General features: G+C 45.6%; 1 protein-coding gene across 1 annotated transcript in view; it reads left to right on the top strand.

Moving 5' to 3' along the window:
- The window catches only part of Rcl1 (RNA terminal phosphate cyclase like 1), a 42807-nt gene extending 25489 nt beyond the window's left edge, over positions 1-17318 (top strand). The window contains exons 6-9 of the mRNA XM_051199957.1: positions 262-387; positions 3074-3230; positions 7067-7170; positions 16537-17318. Coding sequence (XP_051055914.1) covers positions 262-387; positions 3074-3230; positions 7067-7170; positions 16537-16687 — 538 coding nt within the window. The 3' untranslated portion in view covers positions 16688-17318. The remainder of the gene's footprint in view (positions 1-261; positions 388-3073; positions 3231-7066; positions 7171-16536) is intronic.
- The last annotated feature ends 289 nt before the right edge of the window (positions 17319-17607 follow it).

Raw genomic sequence — 17607 nt, 5'->3', positions numbered from 1 at the left:
TTCACACTCTAGAGTGGAACAGTTACTGGGAAAGAGTGGTTGGGAAGTCAGGGTTGGGCTGTGTGTGGGACTGGCTTGACTTTATATGTTCCATTATAGGAATCTAGGTTCTTTTCCAACATGACTGTTTTAACCATTTTTTTTTTTTTAAATATAATAAGAAAATGCCCCAGTATGACACAAAACTTGGTAGCTTTCTAACTATCTGGCTTTTCTCCCCTGTCGTCCAAGAATCATGACTTCCTTAACCCTGGACTGCAGGTACTCCGTGCGAGTGTCTCCTCAGATGGCAAACCGGATTGTGGATTCTGCCAGGAGCATCCTCAACAAGTTCATCCCCGACATCTATATTTACACAGACCACATGAAAGGCATCAACTCTGGGAAGTGAGTGTGTTCTAGAACAGATTCCCCAGTGAGAATACTGCACCTCTCCTTTCTGGTTTTTATTTCTTCAGTTCCCATCTCATTGGTTAGAATCTGACGTTTCCAGGTTTGTCTCTGAAAATAAAAACCTTGGATTCTACAATTACCTACTTAGGTGAAGACGTCCCTTTATCTCTCAGGGGCAGCATGGCTGATCCTCACAGCATTTGAAGGTCTCTCCTGACCTGAGCTAAGAGTGAAGGTGAGGAAGGGGTGGTTGGTGTGAGTGAGAAGTCTGGCCTCCACACAGCCCAGTGGGAAGTAATGGTGTCAGAGGTTAGGGCTGGAAAGTATTGTGTACACAGAGTCAGCCCTTCCCACTGGGGGTGGAAAGGTCAGCGACCTTTCCATACCTTTTATTACTCAACCACCAGAACATTCTTCACACATGATGATGTGTCCCAGGATAATTGTAAACATTAAGTTAAAAGAGCATGCATGTATACCATCAGTGTGTCTGGCATGCAGTACACGCTGTGAAAAGTGGAGACTCCCAATGTTGGCTTTTCCTTTCTGCCTTCTACCTTAGCTGTAGGTCTGGAATTTGTGGGTCAGTTCTCTTCTGGAGGGGATTTCCGAGGGCTGGGGAAGGGCATGTAGAGGCAGAAGCAGGATGTTCCAGCATATTCATTCTCTGGTCTCTGCTTAACAGAATGGGCAGGAAAGGAACAGTGCAGGTCTGGAAGCCATGCTGTCTGCTTTTCATAGTGCCATTGACCCAGCTGACCTGGGTCAGATTTTGTGAGTAGCAGCACTACATACGTCAAGATATGGACATGATGTTCATGAGCTTCAAACTCCATTTAAAAATCATGTCTAAAACCAATATGTGACTTATATTTGTGTTTAGTTTTTAACTCCCAAGTATGCGTAATAAATCAATGAAGTCATGTCTAGATTACTCCTCCAATCTGATCTAGTAGTGGATCCACATGATTGAGGGTTGTGGCGATGTAGTGTGGAAGGCCTGGAACCCTGGGAGCCCGCACTTCTTGGTGGCCCGTGTTAGCACTTAGACCAGCATGTGCATTGGTCCAATGTGGTGCATTCTGACTCATACAGTCCCTGCTTTTAAAAACAGAAGCTGGAAAGCTGGAAAGACTATGCTTTGCAAGTCCTTAGTGATGTGTGTACGCTGCCACCATGCTAGGTGCAGTTTTCTTCTCATGACTCAAAGGCATTACGTTGCACTAGAAATTGCTATGTGTCTCTAATGGTGAGTGATGCTTGTTAAACATGAACCAGGTGTTTTGGAACCTTGGCTTTGGCAGGTGGTTAATCTTTTCTAAGTAATTGTTTTAAAGAAGTTAAAAACTGGGCAATATTGACATGTAGAAACAACCTTGCTTCAAATTTAAATAAAAAAAGGAAAAACCCCAAAAAGCTGGGCAATAGAATTCTTCCACACAGGGAGCCAATGTAGTGCACAGAAAACATCATTAGCCAGCTTTGGGGGTGTGTGTCTGTAATCCCAGTCCTCCTTGTAGGCTAAGACAGTGGGATTGTGAGCTGAAGCCATTTTCGATAGTGCAATAATGTCTCTAAAAATAAAAATGAAATAAACATCATAATTATGCCAGTAGTTTTTCTGGAACTGTTTGACCAGGGTTCTGGGTATAGAAGACCTTTTTAGGACAGCATTGAGTGATGTTAAAGGCAGCCGCTCTGTGTTGCCATTGTGTTTGAAAGTGCCATTGGGAAAGCTTGCCAAGGGAGGGATTTACTTTGCAGTGGACAAGGTACATTTGAGGCATCAAATCTGGCAAATTTGTGGCTTCTTTTTCTTGTTTCTTGTTATTTATTTAGTTATTTTCTTTCTGGCTATATTGGTTGTCACCGTGTTTTGTGAGGGCAGACTCTTCAGGTGTTTGCCCAGCATACTTCCAGTTTCTGGCTGTGGAAGCTTTCCCTCGGGTGCTTGCTCGTTGGAAACAGGAGGAAGGCAGCTGTGATCCTGGACAGGAAGATTAGGTTTTAGCTGAAAGATTGTAGAAACATGGCAGAGACCACAGTGCCAGCTCATTGACTATAGTTAAGTGAATTCTCAGTGTAGTTAGTGCAGTCTCCAGACAAAAGTGCAAAGATGGAGCTTCTTTTGCCCTTTCTGGTTGCATACTTGTCGTTAGGGGAACCATCTGGTATTTCTCAGCCTTGAAATCAGATGGTGTCCAGCATTGTAGTGAGTTCTGAATTGGCTGTGGTTCGGTGTCGAATGGGAACTGGAGAGTTTCCATAGACTCTGAAATCTGTAAGGCCTGCATTTGAGACTCACCTTTGTCACTTTTCAAGCGAGTGGATGTGGTTCAGCCTGCTTATTCCCAGCATATTCTCATTTGTAAAATGAAGGCAGTGGTAATTTCTCAACAAGACTGAAGTAGAGGCCTGGTGTTGTTCTTTACATGCTCAGTACCTAGAAGCCTGTTGACGCCATCATCTGTGGTTGTTAAAAACACACTGAGAGTCTTTGTAAGATCAGGGAAGGAGAAAAGGGATCGGAGGACTAATGGAAGTGTGCACTTGCCTCTTGCCTTGGTTCTGCTTGGTGTGCCTTAGTGGTCTGTTTCCTTAATGAAGAACACATCCTCGTCTTCTTTGTATGCTGCCAGATGTGTCCTTACTTACGCAGGGTCTGCCTTTGAATCACTAGGTCTCCAGGCTTTGGACTGTCGCTGGTGGCAGAGACTACCAACGGTACCTTCCTGAGCGCTGAACTGGCCTCTAATCCCCAGGGCCAGGGAGCAGCCGTGCTTCCTGAGGACCTCGGCAGGGACTGTGCAAAGCTGCTGCTTGAAGAAATCTACAGGGTACGTCCCCTACCGGAGAAAGCAATTGAGGTCTTTCCTTCTTTATTCCTTTCTAAGCACTTAAGCCAAAGAGCTAGCTACCCTGTGCAGTGCAGCACGCTTCAGAATTAACTGGTTTAATGGGTTCATTGAATTAGTCCATGGGCAGAGATCTAGCTCAGTTGGCATATAGAACAGATAGGTTTTAATGGAGACAGAGGAGAGAAATGGAGTAATAAGAAAAGGGAGTGGACGTCAAAACAAAACCCAGAGGCAGGCAAAGTAAGATGGAGGTTAGCACACTGACCTGACTAAAAAAAGAGCATTCTCTCTCTCTCTCTCTCTCTCCCCTCTCTCCCTCCCTCTTCCCCTCCCTCCCTCCCCCTCTCCCTCTCTCCCTCCCTCCCTCCCTTCCCCCATGTGTTTTTATTGTATGTGTATGGTGTTTTGCTTGCATGTATATATGTGTACCACATGCATACCTGGTGCCTGCAGAGGCCAGAAGAGGTTGTCAGATCCCCTGGAACACATGGCTGTGAGCCAGTGTGCGTGTACTGCGATGAATCTGGGTTCTCGGCAAGAGTAGCAGGTGTCTTTACCCACCAAGCCATCCCTTTAGCCTGAGACTACTCTCTCTTAGTTCCCTCTTCCAGATGTTCTTATGTGGAGATAGTGACTCGCCTTTAGATTTTCAAGGTAGGAGGCTGGATTTGTATGTGCATAGTTTGCGGTATGTTCTAGAGGACTGAAGACTGCCTAGGGTAGGCCAGGCTGTCACAGCATGGACGGCTCTGGGAAATGTGAGAACTGGGCAGTGTTAAAGAGAGATCGCAGCCGGTTTCCATTTCTCTTCTGCAGTTCTGTGGGTAGGGTGGTAGACGTAGCTCGGGTTGAATGCATTCCTCATGGCCACAAACTGATGATCAGAGGAGCAGGAGGCACAAATGAGCACACACTTTGCTTTGCCACAGCTGAGACCTAAAAGTAAAGAGATTTTGAGGGGCAAGAAGATGCTGGTGAGGGGAAAATACGTTCCTAAGAGAGCACGGTACAGATAGGATCCCTAGAATGGCCCCTCTGTGGAGGACTGCTAAATATTGCAGTCTGCTCCCCTGATCCAAGCCTGGCATTGAAACCTGCTCAATGGTCATGTAACAAAATCAGCTTTCTCATAGTGGGATCAGGGACGCTGAACTGTTTCAGAATTAAGTAAACATTGGTCCTAAGTGGCTGTGTCTAACCTAATTCAAGCGAGGAGAGCCTCCTGAGGACTTGGGGACCATGACAGAACCACTGTGCTTGCTGCCGGGAGTAGTGGGGACAGGAAGTGGAGGCCTCCTCAACACGTGGTCTGTCGGGAATCTCGTGTAGCCCAGGTCTGGTGCAGGGTTTTTGGTGCCAAGTCAGCTCATTTTTGAGGATAGATTAAAAGGTGGTTTTGAAAGATAGGTATTGATTGATGTTTGTGGGTAAAGGATGAGGCCATCAATTCACCAGCTACTTCTTGAAGTTTTATTAAATTTTCTGTCTGTATGTTGTGTTGGATAAAGGGTATGGTGGTAGCTAGCTGTCTGTCTCTAAGGTCCTTGTTGGCTTGTGTAGGTCTTCTTTTCCTGACTTTGTTAGCTGATTCATCCTCTCTCTGACTGTGGGGACACTAGACCATGGGAAAATGAAAAACTGTTCCAGAGAAGTTCAGTAGGTGCCCATGGGCACAGCTGGAGTTTGGGTTTCATATCTCATTAATAGCAGACTCCAGCCCTGAGGTAAAAGCAAGGCCTACCAGTTCCAGAGGAAAACATACAGCCTGGATTAGGTATTGAATCTTTATCTTTAATTGAGATCTTTTCAAAACCATATTGTTCCTCAACCAAGTTTGCTTTGTTTTAGTCATTAAGAAAACTCGGTGTGTCTCTAGTATTTATTTACTAAAAGGATAAAAATACCTAATGCTTTTTTGACTAATTCTTTGTAGGTCTGTGATGTGATGTGTAAATTATTTAAAATGTGTTTTGTTTTGTTTTAATCAAAAACTTTTAAAGGTGCTTTTTTTTTTTTTTTTTTTTTTTTTTTAATATCAAATCTGTGAGTCTGACCCAGTTCCCCGACGTGTGTTACCATGCCCTGTTGGTTTTGTCCTGTGCCGCCCACTGCCCTGCAATCTTTCTGCCTCGCCTCACCTCACACGCCTCTGGGAGCTGCTCTCCTGTCTTCGGAGGGAGGGAAGGTCCTTTCCTCATCCTTTTCAGCCTCCCTCTCAGTCTGTTTCTCGCTCCAAACCTGGACTTGATCTCTTCACGTCTACACAGAGCCCTGTGCTGGCTACTTACCCTCCCAGAGCACAGCTGATATTTGTGAGAATTCGGAAAGTGCCACCTCAGGCACTGCCCTCCCCCCAGCCCTGAGACTGCTTGTGTCTCTAGAGCCTGGCCTCTTTCCCATTGGCTGTGAGCCATTCCACCGTGCTGCTCCTCTTCCCAAGGCCTGCCTGTGCCTCCAGGCCATTTCAAATGCCTGCTCCTCAATGCCTGCTTCTGTTGTTGGGCAAGTAGCACCCTCATCTGTGTCCTCACACCCTGTAGCCTCCCTCTCCGTGGTGTCTGGTACACGGACTGACATATTTATTGCATTAAAATCTCACTCCAGTATGCAATGCAAGTCAGCTGAGGATGGGGCAACAACAGTTCCGTGTAGAAAGCAGATGGAAGACAATGGTTTCATTTTGGGCAGCCTCAGGAAAATGAATAAGAGCCGTGAAACAATTGGCTTTGTTCATTGGATTTCCTGTTTTGTATGGGAAGGCAGCTTTTGTCCTAAAGTTTGCTTCAAGAGAGGAGTGGGTTTCCAGAAGGTCTGCTGAGCTGAGACAGTTGGAGGACTATTTGCATCTGGGAGTTAGTTTACTTCCTGCGCTGCATGCATTCAAAAAGGAAGGAGTTATACCCAGTAAGCATCTGGCTGGCTACCTGTTGTACCCAGGGTCCAACCTTGGACAGCAGTGAGCAATGGTCACTAACTGGATGATTTTAGAAGTGTAAGATGGGTAGACAGTTCATGACATCCTGCTTCTCTGTACGGCTTGTATGTAAGTTGACATTGTTACAGTTACTCTAGAAAGAATAATCAGGAATAAAGGCTTATTTTTTAAAAAAAGATACGTATTTAAATAGCAACTCAGCTGACTTGGTTAGAAATAAAGAAGAAAGGAAGCAATCCCAGTAGTTGCCCTTCAGAACGAAAATTTGAAAGAAAATTGTTTTGTCTATGCCTGGAAGAAAAAAAGACAGGGAATCTTGGGGAGAGATAATGTGTCAGCAATAAGAACACGTGGCCCTTGGCAGTGTGAAGGCATGGGAAGAGGTAAGGAGCAGTTAAGAGCATTCAGAGCAGTTGGGATGAGGGTAGGGGGATGAATATAGTGAGTAGTCCCTTTGTGTATGGTTGACTGCTCTGTGACACACTCAATACGCATAGGTCCTCCACGTCCTTGGGAGCACTCTCTGGTCTTGGAACTATGTGCATGCCTTTCTTTTACTCACTAAGATGGTGCCCTCCATTGCCTCAGTTACAAAAAGAGAGCTTCATTTTTTACCCTTCTACTAGATGTATGCCTAGAAATGTTGATTTCTTGTGAGTCATGTTTGCAGCTGTTACTTGGGTTAGCTGTTAGCTTAACCTCAGGTTGGTTGCTAGAACAGCTCTCAGGAGGCCCATGTTCCGTTTGTTGCTGTTTGAACTTGGTTCACTGTTCTGGAGCCTCCGGTATTCTGAGTGTTTCTGCCTTTCTCCCTCCCGGCTGGTTGGTTCCCCTTTCTGGTTTGTATTATGATTAATCATTAGAGTGTTTGTATTTACAGGGCGGATGTGTGGACTCAACCAACCAAAGTCTAGTTCTGCTACTCATGACCCTTGGACAGCAGGACGTTTCCAAAGTCCTTCTGGGACCGCTCTCCCCCTACACGTAAGCTGCTTTCATTTGACCTCATTATTATTCTGTGCAGTTTGATTTTCTGATTGTACAGAATGACAAGATGTGCTGTGTGTAGCCTGTGACCACAGCGGTGTGCCTGCTTGTATTGATCTTTAGCCAGACAGCAGTTGTGACTGTCGGTCTGGTGTTTATTTATGCTCACACATGGCTTTGGGCCTTCCCTTCTTTCCAATACAGCTGTTATCCTCATGTTATCTGAGCTGTATCAGAAATACATTGGGCGGTTCTTGTGTGTGTACTTTGTTTTGTTAATATTCTGGAGATAAACTTTTATATAGTTTGCAGTTTTTCCCATCCCATCTTCTGTGTGCGTTCTTACTGTGCCAAAAGGGCTATTTTTCCAGTGGTATAACATATAAAATTCATAGGAATGTTATCCAACCTATTGGGAAGTTACAGAGGTGATTTTAGGCAGTTGGATATGAGCAGAAACTAACTGCTAAGGCATAAAAACTTGCACACTCCAAGAACAGTAGTTAGCCAGAAGACTTAACTTACAGAGCGCAAAGTGAAAACAGGCGCGCGTGTGCGTGCGTGCGTGCGTGTGTGTGTGTGTGTGTGTGTGTGTGTGTGTGTGTGTGTGTGTGTGCGCGCCCGCGCGCGCCCGTGCTTGTGTACTTGCATGTATGTATACTTGCATGTTTACAGACTTAAAGATAGCTGCATGGTTAGCTGGGGGTGGTAAATTGGGTGGGGGGACAGGTAGATCTGAGACTGAACTGTCCTTTTTCGGTTATCATGGTACCGATGCTGTATATCTGAAAGGTACAGTACTGTGATAACTGAAGAATGGTGGTGCCATCACGTTGAGAGAGGGGGCTTTGGGAGTCGGAAGCTAGGAAGAGATTCTTTTAACTTTTGAGTTGTCAGTGGGAGTCTTCTGGAACAGAAGATGAAAGAGAATAATACACTGTGTTAGCAGCAGGGCAGACTGATAAGCAGGACCTGAAGAGTCACATGTTCTCTCCTGATAGTGTGTGTAAAGTGTTTCACAGGACAGGAAACCGAGAGTTGAGTAATCCAAGTGCCCTGCCAACCTCAGTTGTCAACATTGCTCAAAGAGAATAGCGCTGGGCTGTTCAGAGGGGAGGCGGGAGGTGAACACTGTGCCCCAGGTGCAGGATTCCCCCCCTCATCAGAGTTGCCTGAAGCAACTGTGGTTGTATGAGCATCCAGGAGCCGCTGGGTTCTTAGCTGCTCAGGCCTGTGTCCAGCTTCTTCTGCTCCAGGGCAGTAGAGCCTGGCCTGTCCTAGAGACAGCAAGAGCCAGTGTCTCCAAATGTGTGTGGTCCAGGGCTTGGGCCTTGGCAGAACATCATATGAGCGTGGAATATGTGTTTTTATCTGTTTTTTTTTTTTTTTTCTCCTTTTTCTTGATGCCTTTTTAAAAAGTTGGTTTTGTAGAGTGTTTCAGTTTGGCTTTAGGGCCTTGTATAATCTTTTAATGTCTATAGCCTCTCTGGAGAAGGCAAGGTTGTGACTGCTCCCTCCTCAGCATATCCTTTACCACATAATCCTTTTAGGTTTCCTTTCTTCTTCCAGAAACCTAAAATTACTTCAGCTCCTGGGAAAACAGAAGTCTGCTCCTAGTGGGGCTTTAAAAGAGTAGGCCAGATGGGAGCACTCTGTGCTTGAAGAGCTGGGCCTGAGGCTGGGCATGTGCTCCTTCCTCTGCTGCTTTATGCAGGGGCTTCTCACAGTGTGGGAAAGTGCACACCAGACCCCTCCCGCCACACACATACCCCACCTGCCCCAAGCACTTTTGGTATCCACAAGCACAGGCGAGGACAGAGGAGCTATGTTCAGTAGAGACATGGCTGTGATTGGGACCCTTTTGTCCTTAAAATCATGGACGGCTCCAACATCTCAGAAAGATGAAGGGTGACCATGGGACCTCACAGGCATAATTGCATCTGTCTCTTAATGGGTCACACTCCATGACTCATCGTGGGGGTGGGGACGTATCTCGTGCATTTTCTTGTGCCAGGAAAGTCACAGAAATACAATTTTTGAACCTCACTTTCCTCAAGGGAAGCAGCGAAAAGTGTCTTGTTTTGAAAAGAGCTTGCGTATCTCTTGTGGCAGTTTGCACGTGTCTGGTTAGAGGGGCCAGTGGCTTAAGTGTGGCTGTATGGAGCACCAGAACTCAGAGTGTTTTCTCTCTGGCCCTCACTGGGAAGTCGGGGTGCTGTGTCCCTCCCTGCCCCACCCCGCCCCGCCCTACTCTCCTCATTGCTGGTTCTGTTCCTCTGTTCTGTTTGAGAAAATGGTCTACATGGTTGAAAAAAGTCTACATGTTTGAACTTTTTTGAGGCCAGATAGTTTTTCTCAGTAGAATAAATATTATTGGATGCCATAGACATGTGGAGGGAATCTCTGTTTCTTTTAAATGTGAATATTGTTTGCTTTTAGTTGGTGACAGTATTTCTACCCTGTGTTTCAGAAGCTTAATTTTACAGTTTAGGCAGAAAATATACTTCATTTAAATGTTGGGGTAACATCAACATGTGTGTATATGTATATAAGTATACATATATATACACACACATACACACATATGTATATACATACATAATCAGTATATCATCAGGTGTCTTAGAATGCTCAGAAATCATGACAGTGTCAGAGCTAGCAGGCTTGGGTTATCTGCCTGTTCATAGGCCTTGGGGTCTAGCCTGTCTGGATTTCAGTTCAGTATGTGACTTGCAGCCACCAGGGAGGCTGACATTGAGCATCTCCCAACCTCTGTGCATAATGTGGATGGTCCTGAAATCGTCAGTGGGAAGATGGACTGAAGCAGGGATGGTCAGGTGCTGAGCAGCATTCGTGACATCATGTGTGAGGGACTCAGATCTTGCCTGGACACCCCTGGTCTCATCCTAGCCATTCTCCCCATCATGTCACCGTGAGCACCAGGAAGTAAAGTCAGCTGTATATTGGCTACTGAGCTGTCCATAAATCTGAATCTATTACCTTTAAAGTTTACCACTGACTTCTAGTTACACACCTTCACAAACCATATGTTCTTATTTATTCTTCCCCGGAATTGTGTAGGTAACGTTTAACAGACACAGTGTTTACTAAGAGCAGAACTTGTTTGACTGCTTCTTGTTTTTGTTCTTTTCTGCCTCTGGTACTAGAGATCAAACCCAGTACCATATGCTATTCAGCCACGCAGTTCTCTACCACTTGGCTAGACAGCCTCAACCCCCAGATAATTCTTTAAAAACTGCTTCTTCCTCCCTCCAAACTCTCCCATATACCCTCCCTTGCTCTCTCTCATTAATTGTTACATACACGTGTGCACACATACACACATAAATACATAAACGTAGTCTGTTCAGTCTGTATAATATTACTTGTATGTGTGTTTTCAAGGCTGACTATTGGTGTTGGATAACCAGTAGATGTGCTCTTCCCTGGGGAAGACTGTTTCTCCTGTTCTCTGCATTCCTCAGATACCTCAGTTCTTGTATGGAGTTGAGAGGCCTTATGGGCTTCCCCACCTCGTTCCGCTTTCACACGGCTATTGTTTTCCTCGTTCAGCTCATGGATAGACACTCACGTTGGTGAGACTCTTACATTTGTAGCTTCTGACATTTCTAGAAGACACAGTCTTATAGTAAACTCCCTGATCCTTTGGCTCTTAAAAATCTACCCCTGTCCCCTGTCCTCCTCTTAGATACAGGAATTGTAGGCATATCTCTGTCAGTTGGGATGGGCTCCACAACTGCATTTTGATTGGTTATAGTTTTCTGTAATGCTCTCCATCTGTTGCAAAGAGAAATTTCCTTGATGTGTGAGGAAGGACTCTACTTATGTTTGAGTATAGGGACAAATATTTAGAAAGTAATTAGGGATTATGGTGGTTGTCAGTTCTCCTCCAAGATCCAAAACTTCCTTAGCCCTGAGTAGTTGGATGGGTTTCGAGGACTAGATAAGGGTTCTCTCCTGTCAAACAGAAAGATGTCTTTTTACACCTTTTAACTCATGTACTTTTCAACATGACCCTTGCTATTCTGTGCCTCATCTCAGGTGAGGAGACATGTCACTTGCCAAGGTCCTACAGAAAGCAGAAAGCATGTGGGGTTCAGGCTGGGACAATTCTATTGGGGGTGCTGTTTCTCTTACCACTGTCAGCACATGTAAGAGCTGGGGTGCTATCCACTGCCGCTGGCTTCCCAGTGCTTTGCTGATACAGAATATCACGCTGTACCTTTCAGAGGCCCTTATCTCAGCATCTGCCACGACCCATGACATCTCTACTCTGCTTTAATAGTGACTTCTTTCCTTTAGGTAGAGAGTGCTGAGGTACAAAAGCCTTTGCCTTAAACCTTAGCTAGCTGCTCAGGGCTCCTTGGCTCACACAGCCAAGCACACCCATGTGACCGTACCCTAGGTATTGGCTTTGCTGCTTGCTGGGAGCATTTGCAGTGTCCCGTGCCTTCCATTTGTGAAGTGCAGTGAAAGTTGCAACATCTGGTCACACTTTCTACATTTCAACCTTAGGAGGTGTTGGGATTATAGTAAAACAAAATGATACCGGCTTTTGGAGTGTTAGCTAAAGTCAGTCTGGACCCCTGTGTGCCAGCAGGGCAGCCCGCCTGGGTCTGTCTCCTGTTGGCTGTAACCAAGTATAATAACACCATTCTTGTAGTAGAGTTTAAATGTTGTGGGCACCAAACACACCACTGATCTCCAAAGCTGCCGTCTGCTGACTGCAGGAGACCATGGGAAGCGGTCTTTCCTACTCTCACATCTTGACCCTCAGCCTCTAGATAGAACTCCTTACACTTAACATGTTGCTAATGCTACCCTGACCCACATCCAGGTGACAAAGAAACCTGGATTTGTGGACCAGGAGGCAGGATTTTCTGTTGTGTCACTAGAAAGCATCTAACCCTCACTGCTCCTCTCCTGTGCTGCCCAGGGGCACTTGGAGGGGCTGTGCCTGAGCCTGTCCAGTCCTGGTTGTCAGCAGTCTGTGGGCAGATGAGATGGTCTTACCTGTTGACAGTGGCAGTGGGAACAACTGACCTTTGGAATCTACAGAGACCATTATCTTTGCTTCCAGAATTCTCTGAAACCTGCTTGTCAGATAGACTGGAGGCTTTCATAGAAAAGTCTTGTTTATTTTGACAGTGAATCATTTTGTTCTAGAAAAAAAAATGCAGATCCAGTTACTTATCAAGGGAGAGATTAAGATCCTTTACTCAAAAGTTGCATAAAACTCCAGTTGCCTCAAGTAGCTTACCTATAAGAAAAGCTGCCCCTTGCTCTTGGGTCAGCTTCCCCTTTCCCTCCCTCCCTCCCTTTCTCCCTCTCTCTCTTCTCCCTCCTTCCCTCCCTCCCTCCCTCTCTCCCCCCTTCCTGTCTTTCCTTTCTCCTTCCTTCCTCCCTCCCTCCCTCCCTCCCTCCCTCCCTCCCCCCTTCCTGTCTTTCCTTTCTCCTTCCTTCCTCCCTCCCTTCCCCCCTCCCTCTCTCCCTCCGTCCCTTCCTTCCTTTCTTCCTTCCTTCCTTTTTGTTGGAACCTGTTTTAGAACTCTTTCTGTAGACCAGGCTGGCCTTGAACTCACAAAGATCCACCTGCCTTTGCCTCCCGAATGCTGGAATTAAAGGCATGCACTGCCACCACCCGGCCTTAGTTTCCCCTTTCTTAAGGAAGCTGTTTGTTTGGCGTTAACAACAGCTGATTCCCTGGTTATTTTTCAACTTCATTTTTGCTTTTTAATAGCCCAGCTACAGAAGCTGTAGGGCGGAGGCTGGGCATGAGAAAAGGACATTCCAATCCATCCCCCAGTCCCATCTGTTGCAGCCCTTCTCAGACAGCTTAAGAGGTTGGCAGGGCACTTTGTAGAAAGTCCAAACAGCCTTTGCTTTTCTTAACTGTTCCAAAAGCTACAAATCCCTCAGGGCTACATACACATAGGCCCACACAGTTCTGCATCTCTCCCACCCTCCAAGACATCAAGCGAGCTGACGTCCCCAGGAGTTCTGCCAGCTTGGGAGGGTGTCTGGGTTTTTGAACACAGTTAAGTGATTCAGAGTGGAGGAGCTGGGTGAGGCCAGTGGGACTCTCGCCTCAGGCCTGTGTGTACACCACAGCAGTGAGGGACCGACCGGCTTCTCCTCAGCTGCAGATGACGGCTGAGGTTCTAGTGCATTCCGTGCCGTGCCCAGCTAGACACTTTGCCACAGACAGGGCGTGTTTGTCTGTGGAGTTCATGTTTTCGTTTTCCATTTTCCCTAAGACAAGGAGAGGGAAGGGATAGATGGAGAAAGGGGATGGGAAATGAAAAAAAGGAGAAAGGGTTCCCATGGCCAGTAAGACTAGAAAGCCAGCAGGGGGAGAAGTAACTTCCATAATTATCAAGAATGTTGAAGTCATTGCTCAGTTACCCTCAATACCTCAGTTCTCTTTTGTGTCTTGTTATTCAGCGCCTTCAATAGCAGGGAGAGAATGTCCTGTGCAGAGGCCATCACTGCTGAGATGCATAGATGACTTAGGCAGGGGTCAGCACAGTTGTGGCAGTAACTCAAGTAGCCCCTAAGCAGAGACTGCGGCTGTCACTACTGAGAAAGGCTTCATGGAGGACATTAAGGATGGGCTTGTGTTGTAAAGGTGAAGGTGTGTGTTCGTAGATGTAAGGACAGCAAAGCAGATCTCCATTGAGGTCTGGTTCTATCAGGTTGCTTAATGGTTGGTTCCTTTCTTCGGATATGCCAGGCAACTCAGACATCGAGTGAGTTCACTTTAGGCTCAGTGTCTTTACCCTCCTGTGATTGGGTCAGAAGCACAGGGGAGGGACCACAGCAAGCTTTATCCTTAGTTTCATACGTAATGACTAGGGGTGGGAACCAGGATTAGGTATATTTGTTAAACTCATAAATCTGCATTTATTTAAACAACCACATCTAAATATAATTTACATGACCTTACAGTTCATCCATTTACAGTGTACAGTTTAACAGTTTTTAGTATATTCATAGAGTTCAATACCCACAGTCCAATTTTAGAACATTTTTATCACCCGGAAAGAAACCCTGTGCCCATTTGTGGTCTCTGCCCGTTTTTTCCACTCGCCCAGCCACTGTCTCAGTCATAGAATTTGTTCTTGTTGTTTTGGTTTTCAAGTCAGGGTTTCTCTGTTTAGTTCTGGCTGTGCTGAAACTCTTATTTGTAGGCTGGCCTTGACCTTAGAGATCCGCCTGCCTCTGCCTGCTGAGTGCTGGGATTAAAGGCATGTGCCACCAGGCTCTGCAATAATCGAGTTCTTATTGTGACCATGTAATATGTGGCACTTAGTGACCAACTTCTTTCACTTAGCACAGTTGACAAAGCTTGTCCATGTTGCAGCATGTATGTGGCACGTAGCACTTTAGACAGTTGGATAATACCCCATTGAATGACACCTTTGTCGTTTCATCCGTGGGTGGGCATTTGGGTTGTTCCTACCTTTTGACGCTTGGGAACAGTGCTGTTACAAATGTGTGTGTGTGTGCAGATGTTTTTCTGGGTGTGTGTGTCTTCACTTCTCTTAGGCGTGCATCTAGAGTGATGGGTCATACTTTTAACTCCTTGCTTGCATTTGAGGGGCCGGTTGTTTCCTGAGCAATGGTGCTTTACATTGCTATCAAGGCATGTGAAGTACCTTGTCGCCTGCCTCCCCCCACACGTGTTACTGGCTGACTTTCTAAGTGCCGCCATCCAGTTGAGCATGAAGTGCTTTCTTCCAGCGGTTTTGCCTTTTCATTTCGCTCAAGCCAAAGATGCAGAGCCACTTTTCAAGTGCTCGCTGGTTGCTGTGTGTCTCTTTGAGAAGATTCTACTTGGATCTCTTGACTGCCTTTTTGTTTTCCTAAATTGTTGTAAGAATTCTTTATATTTTCTCTTACTGCTGGGAGCTTGGTGTTTCTGTGTCAGCATCTTTTAAGAAACTGTATCCAAAAATAGTGAAGTTCGCCCTATAGTTTCAACTCTTACCGAGGTCTTTGAAGTGCTTGAGTTCATTTTTGTGTGTGATGTGAGGAAGAGGTCCGATTCCTCCATTCTTTCCTTGTGAATAGTCAGTTATTCCCATATCATTTGTGTAATTCTGTCCTCATCAAGCCTTAACTATGTGGGCTTATTTCTTGACCCTCGGTTCTGTCCCACTGATGTGCATGTCCAGAATCAGGATTTTTTCAAGTTCCTCAGGCGATCCATGTGCTCTTTAGGCTTAGAATAACTACGTGGCTGGAAGGGAAATGGGCCAGGCCAGGACACAGGACACCACTGTGTCTGTGCAATGCTTTATTGTAGATGAACAGAACAGGGTTCTTCATTTAGTGGTGTTTCTTCATCCTGCTTGATGAGACCTCCCCAGGGATGCTTGTGGTAGTAGATTCCTGGCCCCTTTGCTCTGACAACAGAGTGTAGGAAAATGGAGAACGTGTGCTTGCATGTGCCTTGATTCTAGGCTTTCCCAGGGGATACTTCCTCCTCCTTAGGAACCTGTGTGTTTGGTGAATGCTTCCAGTGAGCCCTCTGGTCACACTGGAGTCAGACTGAGCTTGAGGCCCCGAGGCCGCTGTGCAGCCCACCTGAAGAACTGCTCCCTTGGGTCCCCTTGGCAGGAATGCCATTATTTCTCTTACAGGAAATGGTAAGAAACTGCCTCATGAATCTTTCAGTGTTTGCTGTGAATGCCTCCCTGGTATCTTATTTACCATTTGTCTCCTACAAGGCGGTTTCTCCCCCCTGCTAGGCAAGGGCTCTACCACCAAGCCACATCCCAGCCTCCCTTCTCCTTCCCTGTTGCTTTCTTAGGTAAAACTACTGAACATACTTATGGAATTTGTACCAGTAGATGGAGATTGTCATGGGGGAAGCCCTCCTTTGTTCATCCTTTCATTTGACTGCAGTGTCCATAGTAACAGTGCCTGTATCTAATAGAGACACTCAGGAAATATTGTTAGTAAGTGGAAGGCAGCTGCTGGAGTTCAGTTTCAGAAATAGTCTTTGTTCATCTTTTTTACCCTGTGATGCTGTGACTCATGGAGGTAAACATTGTATGGACCACTTAGTTACCTCCATGTTTATGTCCTCTCGCTAACAAGCCTGAAGGGCGAAGTGGCTGTGTGTCTTACAATCTCCAGTCTGTTTCCAGCCAAACTTACCTTGCTGGGTTGTGTGTCTCTGCAGGCTGCTCCAGTCCTCTTGGGAAACTGGCAGTTTTGATTAGACATTTTTAATTTTAGTCTTCTTATCTCGAAAATTAAAATCTTGGGTTTTAAGAGGGCAGAGTTTCTTTTAAAACTTCTTTTAAAATGACTGTTTTCATTATTTTCTTTTAGGATAGAGTTTTTGCGGCATTTGAAGAGCTTTTTCCAGGTTATGTTTAAAATTGAAACCAAGCCATGTGGTGAAGAACTCAAGGGTGGGGACAAGGTGCTGATGACCTGTGTTGGTGTTGGCTTCTCTAATCTCAGCAAGACCCTCAAGTGATACTGTCATAACATAAGGCTCCTTTGTGCATGGACGAAGCAGAAGCTGCCAAGGACCAAAGGGACCAGATGTGTCCATCCAGGACAGGACATCCTCTTAACATTAAGGACTTTATTAACTAACTGTCCACTGAAAATACTGATGTGTAAATAAAGGTCATCTCTACCATGTGACTTCTAGCTGTTTCTCCAGTGACAGTGACATTCCTTGGAGGCCCAAACTATGAGGTTCCCAACTTGCCTGGAGGAGAGGCTCTCAAGAAGTCATGATGTTAGAACAGTGTCCTGGCAACATGTCTGTGTCTTTGGACTGTGGTTATGTGTGGGAATTGATGTGGTTCTCTCTCTCTCTCTCTCTCTCTCTCTCTCTCTCTCTCTCTCTCTCTCTCTCTGTGTGTGTGTGTGTGTGTGTAAGCCATCTGTTCATCATGGAAAACTGTGAAAATGCCGGGGGCTGGGGCACTTGTTATATCTCTTGTTCATGAATGAGTTGTTGCATGGGCACATGCTGTAGCTTACTATGGTAAATTGTGTTTGTGAGGGACTGGTGGTTGGGATGAGGAGGCAGTTATGGGGTGTCTTTAGATGTTTTCTGTCTCCCAGATATGGCATAAATTTTGTTTTTATTCTAATAGCACTATAGTGTAAATTATTTTTTCGATAAGAAAATTCAAATGGATATTTTGTTTGATGTTTAATGCAAAACCATTAGATCTCCTGGCTTAAAGATGTAACACCAGAGTCTGGGATTTTACCTGCTTGTAAGGTAATATTACTGTTTCATGGATGCTAGCAAGAATCCTAGCTATCAAAGTCCTGCCCCAGAGACACAGAGCTTTGTAGCATAGCACGCAGCATACACATATTTAAAGGGATGTCTCCTACTGCCAGGCCCTGCTGTGGAAGGGAGGGTCTCGGGTA

The sequence above is a fragment of the Phodopus roborovskii genome, unplaced genomic scaffold (genome assembly GCF_943737965.1).
Source record: "Phodopus roborovskii unplaced genomic scaffold, PHOROB, whole genome shotgun sequence".
NCBI lineage: Eukaryota > Metazoa > Chordata > Mammalia > Rodentia > Cricetidae > Phodopus > Phodopus roborovskii.
Note: the sequence above shows the minus strand (reverse complement) of the source record. Positions and strands in the feature narration are given on the sequence as shown.